The 25,790-nt window shown below is 35.5% G+C and overlaps 1 protein-coding gene across 2 annotated transcripts; it reads left to right on the forward strand.

The window, feature by feature from the left end:
• The first annotated feature begins 79 nt into the window (after positions 1-79).
• On the forward strand, positions 80-25,790 carry LOC149794827 (uncharacterized). Of its 2 annotated transcripts, none has more exons than XM_089964484.1 (6): positions 80-203; positions 7,172-7,917; positions 8,366-8,539; positions 11,383-11,568; positions 16,684-16,738; positions 23,360-25,790. In XM_089964484.1, the coding sequence occupies exons 2-6, from the start codon at positions 7,225-7,227 to the stop codon at positions 23,500-23,502; spliced, it is 1,251 nt and encodes a 416-aa protein (XP_089820610.1). In that variant the 5' UTR covers positions 80-203; positions 7,172-7,224; the 3' UTR covers positions 23,503-25,790. The 2 variants fall into 2 exon arrangements, with proteins under 2 accessions (XP_089820610.1, XP_089820611.1); XM_089964485.1 differs by lacking the exon at positions 80-203 and adding an exon at positions 6,222-6,314.

Raw genomic sequence — 25,790 nt, forward strand, 5'->3', positions numbered from 1 at the left:
ATCCTAGCCTGGTTCCCGGCCTATATATTAATAACAGCCTTAAGGTATAACCCACTTGGAACCAGTCTAGCACTGTGTGGATGATTAGATTGGTCCTCTGTCGCACGTTTACAGCTGTCTCGTAGCTAAACAATACCGGGAATCAGTCTATTGTATCATGCTTTACGTGTACCAGTCCATGACTAAACGAAACTGGGTGTTTGGTGAGTTGACTAATCGTATTCGACGCAATAAGCTATTCCTTTAATTTAATATACATTGCAAAAGCGATCTGTTGAAATTTCTATCTGCATTATAGCATGTATTAAATTTCAGCAGTTAAGAACAGAGTATGGACTGGCTGGTCTTGAGTTAAACTGTTAAAATCAAGGTGACATGCATTTCCGAGGTTTGGTCTTGATGATTCATTGACTGAGGTTTCTTGTGGTATTTTTCTTCAATCAGTTATAAATTAATGGATTTTGAAAATATATTGTAGGAACATAGCTATTATCGTCTATTCAATAAAAACTCTTTAACTGTGTTAGCAGTGACAACCTCTTAGGGATATAGTTGGTGAATTAGTGGTTACTAGAAACACCGAAATCAGTCATACAATGTAAGACATAGCACATGTGGTTTTTGTTTTGGTGCTGTGTCTTAGTCCCCCCAAAACGGCCTTGTATAGCCTATTCCAGTGTCGGTTGATATTGGAATGAGTAGTCAAAGTTTCAGGAATATCTGACACACTTGGCCTCCTATATTGACACTCTTCCTCTAATTTATGTGTAATTAATATACTTACTGTGCTGTCTTTATCCTGGCGGAATGAAAATGTGACACTAGCAAAGGGACGTATTTTCATGTTCTGTTGACATGCATTTGAATTTGTTTCAATGCGACGGTAGTCAAGGTATGTCGAAGTATGTTTAAGTTGGTACATGTGGGGGATTTGTTTCTTGAACAAAATGTTGCTTACAGTTCCAATAGGCATAATATATTTATTCATTTTATTGAAGAATAATATTTCAACTTAACCCAATTTTGCCATTCCCGGCTTTCATCCCCTTCCAGCCAACTGAAAGGTAGGCCACCAAATCTTGAAAACAGGTCCATTTCTTTTGTGAGAATTTGAATTTATTAGAGAAAAGACATCAGGGTAAGTAAAATCTGGCAAAAACATTATAACTTTACTCTGTAGAAAAGTGTCGTTATTGGTTGCCAGTTGTGTGTGATATTCCTGAAAATTTGACTTTCATTACACTGTTACTTGACATCAAAACATGCTACACAGCACCATTAGTTAAGCAGTAAGACCCATCACCTGCCCCCCCCAAACAAAAATATCGGGTGATGTGTCTTAAGTTGTAATCTACACCAGAGTATGCTTAAAAAAAACAATATACACAATTATTTACATCTTTTGGGGTATTAATTGGTGTACACACCGATATTATGATTTGTAATTGTTTTAATGATGATGATAATAATAAGCAAAACAAACTTTGATTTAAGCGATTTTGATTGAATTATTTCGTTTCTACAGTCTCAAGCACAGTTGTAGTCATACTTTTTATGACCTCAGCCCAAATATTTATGTTTTATGAGCATCAAGGTCTTACTGCCCAAATAGCAGTGCTGTGTAAGCAAGTTCTGATGTTGATAAATGATGAGTCAAATTTTCAAAATTATCTCACATTCTTGGCAGCCCATATCAGCGCATTTCTACAAATTAAAGTTATAATGTTTTAGTCAAGCTTTACTTACTCTGATGTCATTTTCCTAATAAATTCAAATTCTCACACAAGCAAATGGACATGTTTTCAAGTTCAGTTGGCCTACATTAAATTTTGCTTTAATTTGATGGAAGCCAGGAATACCAAGATCGGTTAAAAGAATGATAAGAATCTTGAATGAAATGAAGCTATCTAAACACTTTCTTCAGTAGGTGTGGACCCCATTTTTTAAAGTAGAAAATACCCTAAAAAATATCAGCCCTATTTGTTGAACTTGGACAAAATTGCGATCAAAATTGGTAATTGAAACATTGATGTATCGCTTGTTTTATTGTTGAGTATGGTACATTGGACCTACAAATTTTAATCAGCATTAAAAATTATCAGCTGTTAATAATATGACATATTTTTTTACAGGGTCTTTCCAAACAACCTTCTTTGTACGCCGTAAATAATGGTATTCAGTGAAATTTTGATCAATGAAAATGTCACGCCGGCTGGAGGCATTACTTTAACTCATTCAGCCCCAGCACTGTTATCAGTATCTCTGCTGCTATGCCCCAGAAGCACTGAGCTGTGGCTAGCTGCTTTTGCCCCAGAGTTTTTGTTTTTAAAAATTTGAAAACATCGTGCACATGCATTCACTCTTACCTTAATTTCTCTTCTTATATCCAATTAAAATCCACGAAATTTTCACCAATTATTTCAAATGAATTTGTCTACATAGTGATTTATTATTTTCCTTTTTGTCCAAGTCTTTCACAACTTATTTATACACTATTTACAAAATTATGTGCAACGTTTATCAGCAAGAACTCTATCATCATCGCTGTCAGCATCCTCATCTTCTGATGATTCAATCTCAGAAACTTCTACGTCTTAATCTAAATCTTGCAAAATATCCAACTGCCAAACGGATCTTCCCTCAGCTTGCTCAATATTTTTTAGATGAGATCAAACCCGAGAAATTCCTCATTTTTGTTGCTCTTATCAAAAATCACTTTTATGTCCACCATGATTTACGATTTTTCATAAACAGAAAATGTGTAGTGAAACTGCTCTTAAACAGTAACCCTTGGCTTATGAACAATTCAAATTTCCACAAATGAAAGAAAAATCATTTCTGATTGGTTTAATAGTTGTTTAGTTCTTGAAAAAAAAAAACATTTGTAACCAATAAGAGACATTGTATCCAACACACATTCATCTCGACTGGAGATGGGATCGGCCATCGAATGCAGTAAACAAACCAAGACTACAGACGGGATTGGCCAGTGAATGCAGAAACCAAGATCATGCCTACAGACGGGATCAGGGCAGAATGAGTGAATAAATAAATATCAATAAAATATTTGTTTATCCAGTGTAATTTGTGCTTTAGTTCTATCTTTTAGTTTGGTTTAATTGTAATCATCATGAATGCAATGTGCCTTCTTGTATTCAAACATAAAATGAATCAATCAACTGTAACAAGTACATCCCTGAGCATTTTGTTCTGTGCCAACCGTGTTTTGATATCGTGGAGTATTTGTGGTGTGGTTTCATTGAATTAAAAGCTGGCCTCCATTGTATTATCATTTTAATTGTGTCATTTGTATCAAAGGAGGTATATCTAAGAAACGTAAAAGGTATGCAAATCCTACATGCAGAAGATCTAGCGACCCTGATCATAAATCAGTTGAACACATTCCAATTGATCAGTCAAACACAGTTATAACTATTTTTATGCATGTAATTTAATTAAATTACATTAAATTAACCTACTCATTGATAAATATGATCAATGATAGCAGTGAATTTTTTGTCAAATAAAGAGCTTTGTTTCTGATAGGATTATTTTGGAAAAAGTGAATTTCAGAGAATTTCTGAATTGGCACTTTGAGATATCTTCATGGGTGAGGAGAAGTATTACTAATATTTGCAATGAATCATAGCCACATTATGTTACTAATTAAGCAATACAAAAATTTAGTTTTGACTTAGACGGTTATTCACAAAAGTCGCTGGTGTTTGGAAAAGGGTCTTGTTTCGGGGTGTATAAACAGTTAGTCATGTCTTTGTTTTGGAGATTCACTGTTTCAAACTTTCTAGCCCGTAATGAAGCAGGAAACCAGACTAATCAACAACAACATAAAGCAATGACATAATACACAGATGTTCTCACATACAAGTGAATATTGTATGAAAAGGGTTGGAATAATGTTAACAATCTTTCAGATGTTGGGCATCTTGAAAATAAATTTATACAGAATAAAAAACAACTTCATTTGAAGAAAGCTTTATTGACAAGTTTTCTCAGCATGAATATTAAATGAGTTATCATACATTAAATAGTACATTTAACCCAGGGGCCCTGAGTTTCCAAGTGGTCTAAAGCGCTCTCCATTACGGATCACTGCCATCTCACCTCTGTCTGTGCCGGTTCGAGTCTTGGATTCAACCAATATAGGTATGTGAGAAAGCTTGCCAGTACCTTCTCGTGGGTCGGTGGTTCTTTCTGGGGGTTTTCCAGGTTCTTCCTCGACCATTCTTACTGGCCGCCATATATAGCCTGTCGTGTGCTGAAAAATGGCATTAAACCCCACAACAACAACAACAACATTTAACCCAACCCACTTCCAGTTATGCAGTTTACTCAGTGTCAAGCGGGGATGGATCACTTATTTTTTGGAGGTCCCTCTGTAACTCACGCCCTCATTTATAGTGTGGTCTATATTTTTGGGCCCCAATATGCATGAGTTAATGAGAGAGAGATGTATTAGGATACAAAAAATCTGTGTATTTTGGTGTAATTCAGTTTTTGAGAGTATTTCGATGTTTCTAGTAACCCCAGAATTGGAGTTGGACATTAGAACTTTACAAGAATTATTGTACTATTTTGGTGTTTTATATTATAAAAGGAAAGGTTCTGAGCATGTTCTTTAGGCACACCGGGATTTGCAAATACATACACGCACATAATGTTTTCTAGATGCATTAAAAGTACAGTGCAGTAATCCAGTGAACATGTACAGTATCAGTTCATTATCTGATCAATTTCAGTCACATCACTGGTAGTGAATATTTGCACATAACTGAGTGAACCCTCTAAGTCTGTATGCAAAATTTAAAATAATTTGTACATTTTGTGCATATTAGTAGGGCTTAGAATATGGCAGGTGCCCATATGTGCGGCCATGCAACAATACAGGGCTCAAAATTAGCGTAGTCCGCTAGCCCAAAGCTAGTAGATTTCCTGTTGGACTAGTAACTTTCATAAAATTAATAGTCCAATGGGTTAATAAGTTTCGGTTATCAATAGTCGGCGTTTGTTTATGCCATTCCCTAATAAAGACTTGACTTCAGCAGATGTTTTGTAGAATCAAAGCAGTGACCATTGTAAACACAGTCATAAAATATTAGCGTGAGAAGATGAAATCAATTTCTGACTCAAGAAATTGTTCTTTCTATAACAAGAAGCCATCCGATTTTGTGCATTTTGCTTTAACAGTGCAAATTTATGGTCCCGTCATTAACAGTAGAAGTTTGGTAATTGATCCTAATAAATCTGATAATGAACTAAATGAAAAAATGATGTGGAATCACTTTATTCACTCAACCACAGTAACAAACTACAAAACGGTATACCACATAAAAGAACACAGCAAAACTATTAAAAGAAATTAGTTTCCATGTTTTTTTGTTTATGATTGTTTTTGTTTTTTTTGCTCACTAGCCAAATGCTCCAACATTCACAAACAGGAAACTGCATATTTTACATTTGCATCAAAATAATTATAAGAATTAGATCAGTTTATTATGAATATGTTATTGACACATCCTTTCCATACAACTACTTTTTCTATGATGATAAAAAAAGTTTATATATTTTTTCCCTTATAAAAATGAACAAATAATTTAATGTACATGGAGATGTCCAAGCAGAATGCCGTACATTTCTTGGGAATTAAAATCTCTGAGCAAGGGCATCTAAGATTTGAAAATTTTCTGCCTTATTATTAATATTTTGATAAAATACTTGTCTGGTGGCTAAGGCGAGTCCTGAATCTCATCAGATGGAGCAGCCTTAAATGACCTAATTTTTTTAATAAAAATCGCTGACAACTAACATCTGTTTTAAAGCATTTTTGTTATCTTGTCATGGATGAAAATGGCATGTAAATAGGTGCTAAGTATATGTCTGTCTGTAGTCTAGATATACAACCAGTAAATCACATAAAAGGGCATGACCTTCAATTGACAGCCCTGTTAAGGATGGAAAGATCATCAAGTTAATATGTATATTGATAATGTATCATATCATAGGCTGTGTATCATGAACCATACCAGTACACATCATAGATGTATCATTTCTCCCCTAGTTATTTTTTGGTGAAAAGACCTCCATTAGAAAAGAACTCAGTATTTAAGTGTGAAAATGAATCCTTGTAAACTATACCTTTTTTCTTAATTTATCCAATTATTTAATGCTATTTTACTTCAGTATGATGCTGACATTTGATTGATGCAAAATAAACAAAAGATGGGAAAGAGTAAAAGTCAAATGAGAATCAGAAGTGGAACGGACTATTGCAGGGTCAGCTAAAACTTTAATACCAGGTAGCCACTTTAAAAAAAAAATATGTAAAAACTTTTTAAATAAATTTTATTTCTTTTCTGGTGATAAATATTGGATCTCTTACATTGGCTTGTTTATTCTTTTATTTTTTTTCCAACAAAAGTTTTTATTTTTTTAAATTGTTGGATCCCACAATGTATCTGCAGCCAACTGTCTGAATAAAGTTCATATTAGTGTTGGGTGATTTGTTATAGGTAAGGAGCCATACTTGTGCACATGATGTTGGCTGTTCATTATCAAGATCAATCAACACTACCAGTCACTTAGAGTGAATTCTTAAATAAATAAGACTTGAGAACCTTCACCTGTTGTCAGCACACAAACAAATGGTAGAATTGTTGTTGTTTTTTTTTAATCTCAACACATGGATTGCCTTAGATCTAATATTACACTTATTGGGATGCTGTGAGAACACATGGTTATTTCTTACACATGTCAATTGCAATTTCTTGGCAGGTACAGGACTCCGTTAACAATAAACAGGTCAATTACCCATGAAAGCCATTGTTACAACAAGAAACAGATCAATTACCCATGAAAGGAATTGTTACAGCAATAAACAGATCAGTTACCCATAAAAGAAATTGTTGTAGCAATAAACAGGTCAATTACCCATGAAAGGCATTGTTACAACAAGAAACGGATCAATTACCCATGAAAGGAATTGTTGCAGCAATAAACGGACCAATTACCCATGAAAGGAATTGTTAAAACAGTAAATTTCAGCAATTCTTTTACTAATTTTCCATACATAATACAATTTATTTACAGCATATTGAAATATACAATGAAGTTACTAAAGATGATATTGTGACCATTTCTGTTCTCTTTTATCCAGGGTCAAACATTCGTGATGATATAAATCAAAGTCAACATTGTAGATGATTATTGATGGAACAAAACTTGGGTAAACATAGAGATTTCACAGGAACAGAAGAGGGTTTAGATAAATCTATGGAGAGTTTGTCAGTACAAGAAAAATCTTCCAAAGAAGAAACTGTCAGAGATAGTCAAGATGATGCTGTTCATGTTGATAAGGTGACTTTTGGAAATGGGGAACTCGCAAGTGAGCATCCAGCCAAGAACCTTGATATCGCATGTGAGAAGGGAGATAATTCAAAACAAGAGTTGGAATTGGAGACGAATGATAAGACTAAATGTTATTATCATGTGGACAAAAAGCTTTGTGGCTTAACTAGTGAGCATGAATCTGATAATGAAATGAATGTACAAGAGGCTCAAACTATAGTACCTGCCTTTACAAGTAATATTTCTCCCAAAAGTGGAAATGATGGTGACAACTCAGATGAGAACAGCAATGAAAGTGAATGTTACTCAAGTGAGGAAGATGAGGAACGATGTTCCTCAGAATGTGAATGTGAAACTGATCGTGATAAGAATGTATCAAAAATGAACAATGATGAATGTAATAATAAAAATGAAAGCATTAGGGGAGATAATCCAACTCACTCTTCAGACACAGAGGAGGAATATGAATCTGCTGAGGAGGGGGATGAACAGATTGAGGTTGAAGAGGAAAATAGGAATGCTCTTGAGGCAACCCTTTCAGAAGAAGAGAAAGAGGTAGATTTTGCCTAAATCGCTACTGTTGGTGTGCTGTGTTTTGCACATTTTGTAGTCATATTCACCCTTGCAGTCTTGGAATGAAATCTAGTTAAAACAATGCAAGGGTAAATGTTCATACAGCCAGGGTTTATAATTTTCTCAAAGTTAAATGAATCATGTTTTTTCCACTCTGAAGGACTATGCTAACGTAATACGTGAAGTTTTAATTCCATTAATGTAAAATGACGGGAGTGTAATGATACGATGATCAGCTTATTCTGGAAGTATTACCCATCAGTAAATTCTTAATCTAACAGCAACAGATTTATTTCACTGAGATATAAGAATAAGCTGTATAATTTTGACAGTTCTTAGAATAATCACTTGTTTGATCAGTGATTGTTTTGATAGTTTTGTCAAACATCTATCTCATGTGAGACTATATTTGCTTGCCATTCTTTTTCAGGAAAGAAGGACAAAAGCCCAGGCACTCAAAGATGAAGGGAATGCCCTGTTTAAAAGTGGAAGTTATAAAAGTGCAATACGATGTTACACACAGGCCCTTTGTATCTGTCCCATGAAGTTTGTCAAGGATCGTGCTATAATGTATTCTAACAGGGCTGCCTGCAAACTACGGCGGGTAATTCTTTCTTTCCAAAATCAGTGTTTACACAAGGATATCTCATCAAACATACTAATTCCCAGTTTAAAATGTTTTGTCAAAGGAAAGGTAAAGGAGCCTGTGTTGAAAGAACAAGTTTTTTAGACACATGCCTGGTGCCGGTCAAATCACAAGCCCTGACTCCAATTTCTACATGCCCAAAATTGCAGTATTTGTGTTTTAATATTATTTGCAATTGCTGTGCTTCAAATATGCATATATAAAAACAAAATCATGTTAAATTGACCTGTGTGTTTAGTCAGCACTGAAAATTTATTACATGATGCAATGTTTTCAAGGTCCTGAGGTCATCTAATTGCTCTCTCAATGTCCTCCGTCTCATTTGATCAGCAGTGTTTGTGTAGCTTGTTTTGATTTATACGGTTTCTCTTGACACTTTTTATGTTGTTCATAAGTGTTGCTTGTTATATTTAACAAGTGTTGCATTACAGTAGTGTTAAGTGTGAACAAGGGGCAGTTCAAGGCTAAATAAAAATATGTTTCCAGTCAGCCAACCATTCCTGTTTTTAATTGCCAACCCTAGTACTTGTTAACCCATATTTAAAAAAATATCACATTAAGATCACATTAAATATATCTAATGTTTAAAAAAAGTTACCTACCTATCCAAATTTTAAAATGAGTGCGGTGGGAATAATTCAGATTTTTTTTCTTCCCCTTATTATTTATGAAAACTTGAACCTGAAACATCTTGAACAACTGTTATGACTCTAGGCCTTGAACTATGTAACAGAAAGAAGCAAAGCCAACAAGTTTGCTAAAATCAACAAATAATTTATTACTCTAAGTTGCAGAGTGAAAATTTAACAAAGTAATCATAACTGTCTTATCGCATGTCCAAAAGTAGAGAATGTTCCAAATGAATTTCAGTAGTCTTGAATGTCCAGATGTACCACAGTGGCACAGTATAGAATGTCTTTGAATGGGTTCTCAGTAATTCTAAAATAACATGTTAATGCAAAATGTAAATGACCACTTAGTAATTTCATTGAATAATTTAAAAAAATAATTCCTCTCGAACACAACTGCAAAACTAAGAGCATGAATTCCCACAGACTGATATAAAACAGGAATGAATTATTTGTTTACCAAGTCTCTTCATATCCCCACTTGACCAACAATGCATTAAGATGCTCTGGAGAACTAACTCTAACAGAAAATTCCACCTGATCTTGATCTCAAATTCTACTCATCTCAAATTCTGCTCATTCTTGTTTACAACTTACAATCATGGGCAAAACCTCCATCCAGAACCCACAATCATGGATAAAAGTCAGGCACACAGTATAAAGTAAATATACATAATGCAATAGCAGTTAAACAAGGCCATAAAAAGATCAAGATAAGTGTTCCAGCCAAAGTCATTTTTTGGTTGGTCTTTCCTTTTTATCTCACCTCTGCCAAGGTACGGACAATTTTTAATCAATGACTCAAAAGCCATTTCTTGACGGGCCTGATTTGATCCATACAGTACTTATGATACCTTAAAAACATTACACATTTGGGCTCAACTCTCCAGATTACATCAGTAAAGTATCATTTAGTAGTTTTTTGTGTATACATGCTAGCCTTAATCCAGTTACTTGGCCACGTCCATCATCATTTCAGTTGCAGCAGCTCTGATACCCTTTAGACTTGTTCTGGCTGGTTTCTGTAATATACATAAATATCCAAAACGGTGTTTTGTCCTACCTCCAGTAGAATTACATGTATGTAAAATCCAAGTGAGCACTAATTATAGGTAACCCAGGCGTCACAGGTCACATGCTACACATTGTACACAAAGTTTACAACTTTTGATAGAAATAGTAGATGATCTTCATATGGTTAAGGGGCATACATGGGGATAGAAATTAGTAATTTAATAGTCTTTCAATATCATGAAATTACATTTCCACATTTCATTATTAAGTTTATGAGACAAGTTAGATTTTAAGAAGCCCAATGGGTACCTCATTTAGAACTCAGGATGGGCCCATCTGAAATTAGAGGGGCTCCAGGCATCTGGATATCAGATTTTTTTTTAGCACTGGGGAGCTCTTCCTCTGTTCAGGCTAAATTTGCAGAAAATAGACCTAAAAATTAATTGATCTAATTTTAACCAAATTTGAAGGGTATGATTCATCTGTCTCTATCGACCAAAAGGCTGAAAAGACATACTGCCTTATTACTGTTACATCTGTCTGAGGCCATTGTAATAAAGTGACAGATCTTGAAAATAGATATCTTTTTTTATCTGTCCAGGTGGTAAAACTGTGTGAGCTTAATGCAGTGCTTGCCAAAATGATGAAAGACAATCAAAATGTTCAGAGGGCAATTCATTTCAGTTAAATTAAATTTTGAAGACTTTTCCCATTTTCATTTTTGCAGTCACTGTCAGCTGTGTGTGTAACATATTTATTAGGTTTTACAAATGTTTGATAATAAAAAATTTCATGTGAAAAACGTTAAAAAGGGCATAATTTAACATCAGTTCAAAATATTTTTATTGGTTTTAAAAGAAATGTTCAGTGAAATACAGGCAATAGTGGCCATTTATGAGGGAGTATCTCAGTCAGTTGATATTTGGTTTGTAAGGCTTTTGATTAGACAAACTTAGATGATACTTATTTTATAAAATCAGGCCAGAATTTCACAAGATTTCACAGAATTTCAGATTGAGTGAAATTTAAATCTGCCTTAAAATTGACCAGTCATTTGACTCAAGATGGTGAAATTCAGGCCAATTGCTCAAGGCTCAGCTTAAGTTAGTTCCAGATTCAAGTTCCATTTTTCCTTGAAAAAGTCTGATCTGCTTACAGGACAACAAAGAGGAAGCTATCCGTGACTGTACAAAGGCACTGAATCTTCACCCACACTACGTGAAGGCATTGCTGAGGCGTGCAGAACTTTATGAAGCATCAGAAAAGCTGGATGAAGCATTGGCGGATTACCAAAAGGTGGTGGAGCTGGACCCCAGTCAGAATGTGGCCAGACTGGCCTGCATGGTATTGGGACTACTTTTGCTTACCCACTCATTACACCTTCCACCACAACCCTACAGTGAAACCTGCTTTACCATACATATCTGTATAAATGACACTTATTGCTTTACCATACATGTATTTATAAAGGGCACCTGCTAATACAGAAACAACATTTAAATAAATTTGTATACCTATTAATTTCGCCTATATGAAGCATGTGCTTCACAAATGAAAACATTGCACAATCTTTTGAGTGGCTTTTATAGGCCAGTTTTACAGATTAGTACACCACAGTATAACAAACACATTCTGTCTCCATCTCTCTCTATAGTACACCACAGTATAACAAACACATTCTGTCTCCATCTCTGTCTATAGTACACCACAATATAACAAACACATTCTGTCTCCATCTCTCTCTATAGTACACCACAGTATAACAAACACATTCTGTCTCCATCTCTGTCTTTATAGTACACCACAATATAACAAACACATTCTGTCTCCATCTCTGTCTATAGTACACCACAATATAACAAACACATTCTGTCTCCATCTCTCTCTATAGTACACCACAGTATAACAAACACATTCTGTCTCCATCTCTCTCTATAGTACACCACAGTATAACAAACACATTCTGTCTCCATCTCTCTCTATAGTACACCACAGTATAACAAACACATTCTGTCTCCATCTCTCTCTATAGTACACCACAGTATAACAAACACATTCTGTCTCCATCTCTCTCTATAGTACACCACAGTATAACAAACACATTCTGTCTCCATCTCTGTCTATAGTACACCACAATATAACAAACACATTCTGTCTCCATCTCTCTCTATAGTACACCACAGTATAACAAACACATTCTGTCTCCATCTCTGTCTATAGTACACCACAGTATAACAAACACATTCTGTCTCCATCTCTCTCTATAGTACACCACAGTATAACAAACACATTCTGTCTCCATCTCTGTCTATAGTACACCACAGTATAACAAACACATTCTGTCTCCATCTCTCTCTATAGCACACCACAGTATAACAAACACATTCTGTCTCCATCTCTCTGTCTATAGTACACCACAATATAACAAACACATTCTGTCTCCATCTCTCTCTCTATAGTACACCACAATATAACAAACACATTCTGTCTCCATCTCTCTCTATAGTACACCACAGTATAACAAACACGTTCTGTCTCCATCTCTCTCTCTCTATAGTACACCACAATATAACAAACGCATTCTGTCTCCATCTCTCTCTATAGTAAACCACAGTATAACAAACACATTCTGTCTCCATCTCTCTCTATAGTACACCACAGTATAACAAACACATTCTGTCTCCATCTCTCTCTATAGTACACCACAGTATAACAAACACATTCTGTCTCCATCTCTGTCTATAGTACACCACAGTATAACAAACACATTCTGTCTCCATCTCTCTCTATAGCACACCACAGTATAACAAACACATTCTGTCTCCATCTCTCTGTCTATAGTACACCACAATATAACAAACACATTCTGTCTCCATCTCTCTCTCTATAGTACACCACAATATAACAAACACATTCTGTCTCCATCTCTCTCTATAGTACACCACAGTATAACAAACACGTTCTGTCTCCATCTCTCTCTCTCTATAGTACACCATAATATAACAAACGCATTCTGTCTCCATCTCTCTCTATAGTAAACCACAGTATAACAAACACATTCTGTCTCCATCTCTCTCTATAGTACACCACAGTATAACAAACACATTCTGTCTCCATCTCTCTCTATAGTACACCACAGTATAACAAACACATTCTGTCTCCATCTCTGTCTATAGTACACCACAGTATAACAAACACATTCTGTCTCCGTCTCTCTCTATAGCACACCACAGTATAACAAACACATTCTGTCTCCATCTCTCTGTCTATAGTACACCACAATATAACAAACACATTCTGTCTCCATCTCTCTGTCTATAGTACACCACAATATAACAAACACATTCTGTCTCCATCTCTCTCTATAGTACACCACAGTATAACAAACACGTTCTGTCTCCATCTCTCTCTCTCTATAGTACACCACAATATAACAAACGCATTCTGTCTCCATCTCTCTCTATAGTAAACCACAGTATAACAAACACATTCTTTCTCCATCTCTCTCTATAGTGCACTCAGAATTCATCCATTTGATGTTGTTATTACTCTGGTCTTAAACTAACTCACAGAAAAGAGCAAAAACCAACATGTATTGTAAAATTCAACATATAATTTATTTCCCTAGAATATAAAATATAAATTTTAAAAGAACTTTAAAATCAGCAATACATTACCTGTAGCTAGTATTTAGCTTACCTTTTTCTAGATATAATTGCCCTCATCCATGTAATAAGAACTTATCTTTCCATAGTTGAAATTTCCAGGCAGTCCTTGAGGTTTAGACAATTAACTCATACCAGCCTGCACCCCCCCATGTCACTAGCCCAGTGCAGTATTAGTAATAACAATAATAATAATAACTCTCATTTCATTCCTGGAATTGATTCTGACCTCCATTTCAGTTGTTTTCACTTTAAATTTTAAAAAATCTGAGGTAAAAATAATGATTCCTTGATCGTGTGGCAGGGCTTGTGTTTGTAAAGTGCTGGAGAGCTGCAAACTGCTCTCCTAGTATTGTTGAGGAGAGTTATTCATGCTCCTCAAATATTTAAGACATTGTTTATGGCACATCATCTTTTATGGCAAATGTTTTCATATATTAAAATGGTGGAACCTGTAAATATATCAGTATTTGTGAAAGGCAACTGCCATGAAATCTGGTACAAAGATTAAGAAGTTCACTCAGAAAAAATCTGGAAATCTTAGCTGTGAACACTAAGATTGGGAAGAATGTTGGATCGCTTTTCTGGAAGCAATCTCAGGAGTGCAACATCATGCAAGTGTGAGCACGCTGCTCAAAACACATGGTCTGATGTTTGCTAAGTTCTAGACTCAGGTAAGTTGCTGCACACTAATTTTTCTCGCTTTACTAATTTTTTTCTTTTTGAGTGTTCAGGTATTCATATACTTTAGATTGTCCCAATGGCAATTCATTCAAATTCAGTCATTATTATGTAGGCATGGTGGCTCAGTAGTTAGCTTGCTGGACTCACAACCAAAAGGGTGCAGGTTCAAATCCTACCATCAGGTCAGCTAGCGTTGCCTACTATGGTACATCCTTAGGCAGGGTACTTTACTACAATTGCCTTGAAACTAAATAACCTACCTGTATTGATGTGCTGTAAAGTACCAAATGAACAAGTCCTTTATTATTATATTACATTTTGCTGCCAGTATTCAGGTAAATAAGTATTGCTGTGTTAGGCTTGACCACAGCACATATCTCCATCATCATAGCTAGATCATTCTTTTGTTTGGGAATTTTAGATAGTATTTTATTATAGTCTGTGGGCATTGTAAAAATGGTCTTATGAAATACTTGAAAGGTTAATTAATATAAGGAGCTCTTACACTGGTTAATTCATTTTGCTTATTGTGGCCAGTGACTGTTTTTTTTTGCAAGAGAGCACTTGTTCGAAACAATTCGTCAACTAGCTAAAGTATTGATTAGAAATGGAATGGCTTGATAATTATTGGTTGGTAAAGATGAGCTCCATATCTCTTTCAAGTCCATTTTATTCAAAGGAAGCAACTCAAACTTGTTTAATAATTAGAGCTGATTGTAGTTATTGCCCTTGACTATTCTTTGTAATACTTGAAACGATATAGAAAATGCCTTTTGATGGAAATCACAACAGTAGTTCCTCTGATAAAGTGTCAGGTGTTAATTTTGATTCTCAGTTAACATAGTATAAGATAAATTAGAGCAGTATTTGCAATACCTTCAGTTATGTTTTTCCATCAGATCTGCAGATCAGTATCACTTGAATAATAGAAGCTTGAGACTTTACCATGCTATATATTTAGCATGGTACTTAGAGACTTTTCCACAATATCAAATTATTAAGGTACTTTGAGACTTTTCCATGATATCAAGTTATTAAGGTTCTTTGAGACTTTTCCATGATATCAAGTTATTAAGGTACTTTGAAACTTTTCCATGATATCAAATTATTAAGGTTTGAGACTTTTCCATGATATCAAATTATTAAGGTACTTTGAGACTTTTCCATCATATCAAATTATTAAGGTACTTTGAGACTTTTCCATGACATCATATTATTAAAATGCTTACCATGATATCTAGTTATTAACTCATTAACCCCTGGCGCCACATTTACATGGCATGAGGTACTAGCCTACTACCAAGCTCTGTAGCATCAAAGTCATGTATGATACACTAAAGTGGGTGGTATTATAGAAAGGTAGATAGATGTATCTTTACAATGAAACCAAATAATCTGGAAGTTCTAGTTGCACTACAAAATACAGAGGGAAAAACCTAAATTTTTTAACCCGATTTTTTCCCACTTAAAAATCGCCAGTGGTTGGAATCCAACTTTGTGTACTGATTTTAGACTTTTTGGTCTCAGATTTAAGGCAGACCAGTCTGAACTGCACACAGACAGATAAACCTTTGCGAAAAGTAGGATAAGATGGGCATTTGGAATAAAGAGTGGTCTGGATATGAAAATAATGGGTCTGTTAAGCACCAAAAAAAACCTCCAACTTTTACCCTTCTGCTTATGTGCGAGTGAAAAAGCCAATGAAAAACGATGTTTCAACACAACTAGGAATTAGATTAATGGAAAATCACTTGGAATTCAATGTATTAGGATGTATTCAGAAATATCCCACAAAATGTGTTTCCCACTCACATTTCAGGTGAAAAACGGCAAAAACCTCCAGGGGTTAATGAGTTAAGATGATTAACACTAAAACTTGTCTTGTAGGACCATTGCAGTGATAGACCACCTGTCTTGACATACCACATTCTTAATTGACCAATCAGTCAAGTTTATAGAGTCTGCCTGCCTAATGAAACCAGTTTTTGTTGGCTGAAGGGGTGGTTTTACAAGACAGGTTTTATTGTATAGTGATGCCTAGAGACTTTAAAATGTAACTAGATGAAATTCAGACTAGTAGGGTATCATTTTCTCTGCTCTTTATTTTCAGAAACTTCCAGATCAAATCAAAGAAAGAAATGAGAAATTAAAAGAGGAAATGATGGGTAAATTGTGATTTTAGCATTAATGATATTGAAAGTTCCATGCAGCATCTCTAATGTAATATGGCTGTTGGGATTTGTACTTTATCTTTTTCTGTATGGAAGTTTTTAATATATTCTTAGAGAACATGCACACGGTAAGCCTCAATGTCAGCTGTCCAGATTACATATATTGCTCTTTTGGCATTGTTACCATTAGTTGTAGGGGCCCAGAGTGGCCAAGTGGTCTAAATCGCTCTCCATTAGGGATCACTGCCATCTCACCTCTGTCTGTGTGGGTTCGAGTCTCAGATTCGGCCAATGTGGTATGTGAGAAAGCTTGCCAGTAGCTTCTCATGGGTCGGTGGTTCTTTCTGGGGGTTTTCAGAGTTCTTCCTCCACCATTAGTACTGGCCGCCATGTATAGCCTATCATGTGCTGAAAAATGGCGTTAAACCCCACAACAACAACAACAACCATTAGTTGTTCCTAGCCATTGTTATTTTGGTATGCTGCATATCGAAGGGGGTCTTCCATTTAGTATGTACACTTAAAATCAACCATTCCCCCACCTTGTTGTGTGGTGTACTTTTTTTCTACACCCTTTCCCTGTGTGCACTTATGTTTTTGCTTAGTTATTCATGCCTTTGTATGCATTCAGATTTCACTGCTTGATTATGGCTGATTGTACCATGCATTTGATTTTTACTGCTTGATTATGGAAGACACAAGTGAACAATGTATTCAGTTTTCACTGCTTGATTATGGAAGATGCAAATGAACAATGCATTCAGTTTTCAGTGCTTGATTATGGAAGACATAGGTGAACAATCAGTTTTCACTGCTTGATTATGAAAGATGCAAATGAATAATGCATTCAGTTTTCAGTGCTTGATTATGGAGGACACAAGTGAACAATCAGTTTTCACTGCTTGATTATAGAAGACACAAGTGAACAATCAGTTTTCACTGCTTGATTGTGGAGGACACAAGTGAACAATCAGTTTTCAGTGCTTGATTATGGAGGACACAAGTGAACAATCAGTTTTCACTGCTTGATTATGGAAGACACAAGTGAGCTGTACATAAAGTTTTCACTGCTTGATTATGAACTATACATTCAGTGCTTGCTTATGCTTGATAATGAACTCTGCATTTTAATTTCACTGCTGTGTACTCAGTAGCTTATGACTGGTTTTATTTAGTATGTTTTTAATCTCATTTTGTTGATTTTGCACAATTTATTGGCAAAAAGGTTAAAGTTTAATTTAAGCTTTGTTTAGGGCTTGCATAAATTTAGTTTTGCATTTGAATTTCAGTTTTGTGTCTTAAATACTTGATTCAGTACTTCATTTATCCAGTTTATAAGAAATTGTGCATTTAAATATTCTCTGTGTTAAAAACTAAATTCAGTACTTTTACCCAGTTTAGAAGGAACTGTGCATTTAAATATTCTCAGTATTGAATATGTGACTTCATTCGGTACATATTTATTTTAATAACATACAGCAAGGTGTATTATATTATGATTGCCATCAATCTGACTGTAATCAATTTTGTTTTCACTTAATAGTTTGGGTTCTCAGTTACCAAGCTTTGTGTATTTCTTGCACTTTGAGCAACTTATGAAGTCAAATAGGTCAGTTCTCCGTAACTGAAAGAACAAAAATTATTTCTGCACAATGACATTAGTTCTGCATCATATAATTAAGCCAGAGTCTGTAGATGGCTTGTACTTGGAGCAGTGAAGAAGCCTGTTGATTTGGAGGTCAAAAGGTCAAAGTCAAGGTCACTTTGACTGAAAGAAGAAACATAGTTTCTGCATCACAATTTCAGTTCTTAGCCATTTACTTTCACCAAAAATTCTAAATGACTTACATGTTGGAGAAGAAAAAAGACTGTTGATTTGGGCTTTAAAAACGGTCATGGCCACTGATTGAAAGGAAAAAAAGCTGTTTTTGAATAATAACTTTGGTTCTAGATTGTGCACCTTTTCCAGGGTTTATGGAGAGCTTGCATTTAATGTATGGGAGATCTTTCTTGATTTTGTGGTCAAAAGGTCAGTGGCAATTGTGTCTCAAAGAAAAATGGGTTTTGCAGAATAATTTTTGTTTTAGATTAAATTCATTGACCAAACTTTGTCAGTGGTTTGCATTTATGATAATAAAGAACCTATTAATTCTGAGGTCTAAAGATGTATGGTCAGGATCATGGAAAATCTGTTTCAAAAATAGTACTTTCTGCACATTAAGTTCAAGACCATATACTATGACCAAAGGGTCAAGGTCAATGAGACCCACTGGTTAATAATCTCCTGCATCAACCATACCATACTACAGTCTACACAGAGGAATAGCACATGGTGGTATGTATATAGTGTGTGATATGTGGTACCATTTTCCAGATATTTTTTTAATTTGTTTGCAATTTATGGGAAAAGTTTGCACTTAAGGTTCACTTTTAAGGTTAAGGATTCCAGCAGGAAAGAGCTAGAAGGGATCACAAGCCTGCCAATCAGAATGCTCTTCCCTTGTCCCATCTCTGTGTCTACTGGCCCTTTAACTGCACCCCCTGCCCCAACTCTGCACCCTACTGGCACTTTAACTGCACCCCCTGCCCCAACTCTGCACCATACTGGCCCTTTAACTGAATCCTATGTCCCAACTCTGCACCATACTGGCACTTTAACTGCATCCCATGTCCCAACTCTGCACCGTACTGACCCTTTAACTGCATCCCATGCTCCAAACTCTGCACCATACTGGTCTTTAACTGTACCCCACTGCCTTCTTAAACTGCAAAATGTATTTGTTCTTTCTACCACATGAAATAATAAGTGTCAGTCACCAAATATTCCAGGCATTTGTTTATTTTTTTTAAACAAAACAGTGCAGCTATTAGCAGTATATCACAATTGTTCTAGAGATTTACACCAGTTGTACAACCATGCAGAGTGAGAAGGTTGACTTTTCCAACACCGTCAGTCATTTGATCGACTTGGCTAATGATCACTAGGAAGGCCTATTTCTGATTAGATTTTGTTACATTTAGAATGTAAGCTCATTTGATCAACATTTTGGATGAGTTCAGTTATGTTTTGGTGTTCAGTATCTGTAGTACCTGAGAGCTATGGATGCATTGCTCTTCTTTCCAAGCTAAATATTCCTTCCTTTAATTGGACCACTCTGGTGGCCTAAGTAGTTAGAGTGTCCTGCTTGGATGTGGGAGATCCAGGGTTCAAACCACAGCTGAGTCATACCAAAGACTTAAAAAAATGATACTGTCTGCCGCCTAGCTTGTCGCTCAGCGTTAAGAGGTTAGTGTTAGGACTGGTTGGCCTGGTGTCAGGATAATATGAATGTGTGGGACGTAACTGCCAAACTGCAGACATCATAGTGACATGACTGAAATTTTTGTAAAAGCTATGATAAAATCCAGTTAACACACACACACACACACACATTCCTGCAATTATTAATTGGAAGGCCCAAATTGAAAACCAGATGGTCCAAATCTGATTCCATAGCTATATAAGGCTATTCATGCTGAGATGACATGGACCATGTCTACAGGAAGTTATGGCAGGGAGGGAGGAGGGAATTTTTGCAGTAGTCGTAGAGAAGTATTCAATAACTAAAATTAGTTTCACCCCCTCCCCACCAATAAAAGTACATTTCGATATGAATAAGACTTTGCCTAACACTGTTAAAGCTGATGGCCTTGAACAAAACCTGATATAAGATAAGCAGATGGAGTTACCTTTATCGGAGGAGTGTTCACTACTGTAAGCTGGTACACGGCTTGGCTATGTGTTTTGCTGTCATGATTAAACTTAATGTTATGGTAGGAGCGTTCACTGCTGTAAGTTAGACAGCTTGGTTTCATGTTGTGCTGTCATGGTTGGACTTAACCTTATGGTAGGAGTGTTCACTGCTGTAAGCTGTTAGACAGCTTGGTTTCATGTTGTGCTGTCGTGGTTGGACTTAAACCTATGGTAGGAGTGTTCACTGCTGTAAGTTGTTAGACGACTTAGTTTAATATTGTACAGTCATGATTAGGCTTAACTTTATGTTAGGAATGTTCACAGCTGTAAGCTGTTAGTTAGCTTGGTTTCAAGTTGTGCTGGCCTGATTGCAAAGCAATGTGATATTGTCGGTTAGATAGCATGGACTAGGTACGCTCCTCCTGAATTGATGGTCATATCAAAATGGGATTTTCACAGCAATGCTTCTTATGATGTCTCGTGGCCATCTTGAAAATGGGTTTCACCTTTTCTGACTGAAAAGTAATATTGCCTTGGTGTTTTCACCAGAAGACTTCCTATAATGTTTAATTGGTCCGCAATGAAAATGGTACAGCTTGCATATCCAGAATGGCTGTCACAGTGGCTATCTTGAAAATCTTGTTATTGCTACTCCTGAATCAAAGGTTATATTAGCATGGTGTTTTATTGTGTGACTTTTTATGAGGTCTGTTTGGTCATAAATGAAATCGGTGCTGATCTGACTTTCACTATGACTGCTACAATGTCGATCTTGGCTACATCCTAAATGGATGGTCATATCATTATTGTGCTTTACCAAAAGACTTCTTATGATGGTCCTAATTGTAAATGGTGCCAATCTGATATCCAATATGGACACCATGGCAACCTTCTTGAAAATATTGTTATTGTTGCTTCTCCAAAACAGAAAGTCTTATCAATATGGGATTTTTACTAGAAGACTTTGTATGAGGTAGTATTGGTCCTAAATGAAATCAGTACCAATCTGACGTCTTCTTGGTCCTAAATGAAATCAGTACTAATCTGACGTCTTCTTGGTCCTAAATGAAATCATTACCAATTTGACGTCTTCTTGGTCCTAAATGAAATCAGTACCAATCTGATGTCTTCTTGGTCCTAAATGAAATCAGTACCAATCTGATGTCTTCTTGGTCCAAAATGAAATCAGTACCAATCTGATGTCTTCTTGGTCCTAAATGAAATCAGCATCAATATGACGTCTTCTTAGTCCTAAATGAAATCAGTACCAATCTGACATCTTCTTGGTCCTAAATGAAATCAGTACCAATCTGATGTCTTCTTGGTCCAAAATGAAATCAGTATCAATCTGACGTCTTCTTGGTCCTAAATGAAATCAGTACTAATCTGACGTCTTCTTGGTCCTAAATGAAATCATTACCAATTTGACGTCTTCTTGGTCCTAAATGAAATCAGTACCAATCTGATGTCTTCTTGGTCCTAAATGAAATCAGTACCAATCTGATGTCTTCTTGGTCCTAAATGAAATCAGCATCAATATGACGTCTTCTTAGTCCTAAATGAAATCAGTACCAATCTGACATCTTCTTGGTCCTAAATGAAATCAGTACCAATCTGATGTCTTCTTGGTCCTAAATGAAATCAGTACCAATCTGATGTCTTCTTGGTCCAAAATGAAATCAGTACCAATCTGACGTCTTCTTGGTCCTAAATGAAATCAGCATCAATATGACGTCTTCTTAGTCCTAAATGAAATCAGTACCAATCTGATGTCTTCTTGGTCCAAAATGAAATCAGTACCAATCTGATGTCTTCTTGATCCTAAATGAAATCAGTATCAATCTCACATCTTCTTGATCCTAAATGAAATCAGTACCAATCTTACATCTTCTTGATCCTAAATGAAAAAAGTACCAATCTGATGTCTTCTTGGTCCTAAATGAAATAAGTACCAATCTGACGTCTTCTTGGTCCTAAATAAAATCAGTACCAATCAGATGTCTTCTTGGTCCTAAATGAAATCAGTACCAATCTGACGTCTTCTTGGACCTAAACGAAATCATAATCAATCTGACGTCTTCTTGGTCCTAAATGAAATCATTACCAATCTGATGTCTTCTTGGTCTTAATCAAATCAGTACTAATCTGACATTCATAGCAGATAATTTAAAAATCTTGCTATTGCTGAAGAATATGACATGGTTTCAACACTCATCAGTTAAAAGGAAGAAATTGTTTTATCTTGAATTCATGGAAATTGTTTTGGGACAGTACCACATCAGTCACTTCAAGGGACTCTTGTTCTGTCTTGGAGAAAATCAGTCCTTCCATTCATATGGCATAGTGTCCATTCTCTTTTATCAAATATGACTTATATTACTTATAATACTAACAAACTTTATTTTTAAGAATTAATGCTAAAGGATAGATTCATGGACTTCTCATGCAAGGTTTTTATGTCAAGGGAGGCAGCTCAAAATTTTGGTGCATGATTATCTCTGATAAAAGTTATCTTTCTTGGATATTGTTCCACTGACAGTAGTTACTTGAAACAATGTTTTTATAGGGAAATCACAATAATTTCTCAGTGTTTCAGATATTGATATAAAATTGTCTAGTGATATATAAATAAACGAAATTTAGAAAAATATATGAAGATTATTTTCAGCAATACCATGAGTAGCACACAGTATCTCTGGATTTATGTTATTTTTATGACTTAAAAACTTTTTAGGTCACCAGTATTCTCAATACTTTGATTGACAGTTGCAACAGTGATTATGACAGTCATTATTAGAGTCAAGTTTAATTCATATTTTTAACAAATCTGAAACCTCAAAGCATTTACAGTATTTGACAAATATATTCCTTTTTTCTTTCAGGAAAATTGAAGGACCTTGGAAATATGATCTTAAAACCGTTTGGGCTTTCCACAGAGAATTTCAAAATGACTCAGGACCCAAACACAGGTGGCTACTCTGTGTCCTTCCAACAAAATTCTCAGGAGAAGAAGCAGCCAGAATGAACATTTCCACACATGTCACTACAGAGGACAACTACTCCAGAAGGATGGTTTCTGGAATCCCAAATTTTCCCCAAAATAGAACAGATAAATGAAACTATCATTGTAATCCTTCTGCAGTGTCTGCTATTATTATTTTCATTTCAATTTTAGATGACTTATGCGTGTATTAGCTATCCTTTTTTTGACCATGCATTACTTGTTTTTGTTGTTGAGACTTTGATGAAACATGTTATCTTACAAATGAATATAATCAAGAAAAAAAAACTCTGTACCTAATAGTCAGTCCTTTTGATATCAGATTTAGGTTATGTTTGGATTTTAATTCGGAATAAACTCTCTTTTTCCATCAAAAGTCAATATAGGACAAATTCACACTGACTTTTATCTACTTTTGATGTGGCCATCTATGGTACACAAAACACCATTTAGTGATTTTAATGATTGTCATGGAACAATGAAACAGTGTATTGCATAAACAATGATGGTCCCCTGCCTCATGGGAAAATGTGACTTGTATCTTTATCTGGGGTATAACTATCGAACCATAGTAGATATTATAAAGACACCTTGCCCAAGCATATAGCATGACCAGATAGGATATTTTATAGCCACATTCTTGCCTGAAGGTCAAGGACACAGTGATGGAAAATGTAATTATGTCATTTCTATCCTCATCTAGAATATAAACTTTTGAACCTCTGAGATGTTTTCATTTGGCCAAGTTTATGCCAGATTTTATTCTCAGCAGTGTTTAAATACACTAGATGGTGTTTCATTTATTAGCCATGCCCAATGGTTCAAGATGAGGTTGTTGTTGTTGTAGGGTTTAACACCATTTTTCAGCACAAGATAAACTATGCATGGCAACCAGTATAAATGGTGGAGGAGAAACCTGGATAAACCCTGGAAAGAACCACTGACAAACAAGAAGCAACTGGCAAGCTTTCTCTCATACCCGCATCGGCTGAACCTGAGACTCAAACCTACACAGACGGAGGTGAGATGGCAATTATTCGTAACAGTGAGCACTTTAGACCACTCTGCCACTTGGGACCCCTCAAGTTGAGGTAATGGATAGGGAAGAGATATATATATATATATATATATATATATATATATATATATATATATATATATATATATATTGGTGACGTCTGGCTATATATGTGTAGAACTTTTGAAACTATGAAAATATTAGAATGAACTTTAACTTTTTATATATCTTGACTTCATCTGTCATTCAGTCACACTCCCTGTTCAAGGTCAAGGTCACCACAAGTGATAATGTGGGTGAATGGCTTTTTTCCCTCTTATAAATGCTGTCAGTTTCTAATCCTGCACTTTATCATACATTAGTCAAGTTCCCAACTCATAGGTTAATGTTATTAGTATTGAAAAGTTCTGAAAATTAGCACATCATCTTGTTTTCTCGATATCACACAGGATTTTTAAAGCAAAGGTCAAGGAAGCCATGGTGGCTGTGTGGTTAGATTGCGGGACCTGTGACTTGAAAGGTTTAGGTTCAAATTCTGGCCATGATTTATGCTTCTGGATAAAATATTTTTAAACCAGGCTGGGTTGGCCATGAATATGTGTTTTTGGGTAAGAATGTTTCCAACCAGGCTGTGTTGGCCATGAATATATGTTTTGGGGGAAGACAGTTTCAAATCAGGCTGGTTTGGCCATGGTTATGTGTGTTTGAATAAGACATTTTTAAACTAGGCTGGGTTGGCCATGAATATCTGTTTTGATGTGTTTTTGGGTAAGATATTTTGCCTCAGATGCCTCAAGATAATATAACTACTAATGTATTGATTAGAAAATTCCATAAGAACTGAAGTAGAATGGAGGGGGTCCCAGCTACCAAAAATGGTTATAAACATTTCAGAGAGGTTTCATTGATCTCTCATGAGCAGAAAAAATTGTAATATTTATTCAGTCAGCTTGAAATATCTTTTTATGAAGTTATTGATTTTAGGGGAAAAAATTATATTAGTATTGAAAACAAATGTTAAAAGCAACAACTAAATTCAGTCCTTTGTGTCATATTCCAAAAATGGCAAAGACAGGTCTGTACTTGAGAGAAAAAGGACAGGTCTATACTTCAGAGAAAGGTAACCCCTATAGACTTACACCCAGTCTCACAGCATCACCCACCCCCCACATCAAAGACTTGGACAAGAAACAAAAGAGCAAGCTTAGACCAATTGCTTTTGTCCTAAAAAAAATATTTTGTTTGCCCTGATGTCAGTTAGATTTTCATTGCCACAATAAAATATCTTACTGTA

Source organism: Sinohyriopsis cumingii, chromosome 7 (genome assembly GCF_028554795.1).
Source record: "Sinohyriopsis cumingii isolate HCF-2022 chromosome 7, ASM2855479v2, whole genome shotgun sequence".
Taxonomy (NCBI): domain Eukaryota; kingdom Metazoa; phylum Mollusca; class Bivalvia; order Unionida; family Unionidae; genus Sinohyriopsis; species Sinohyriopsis cumingii.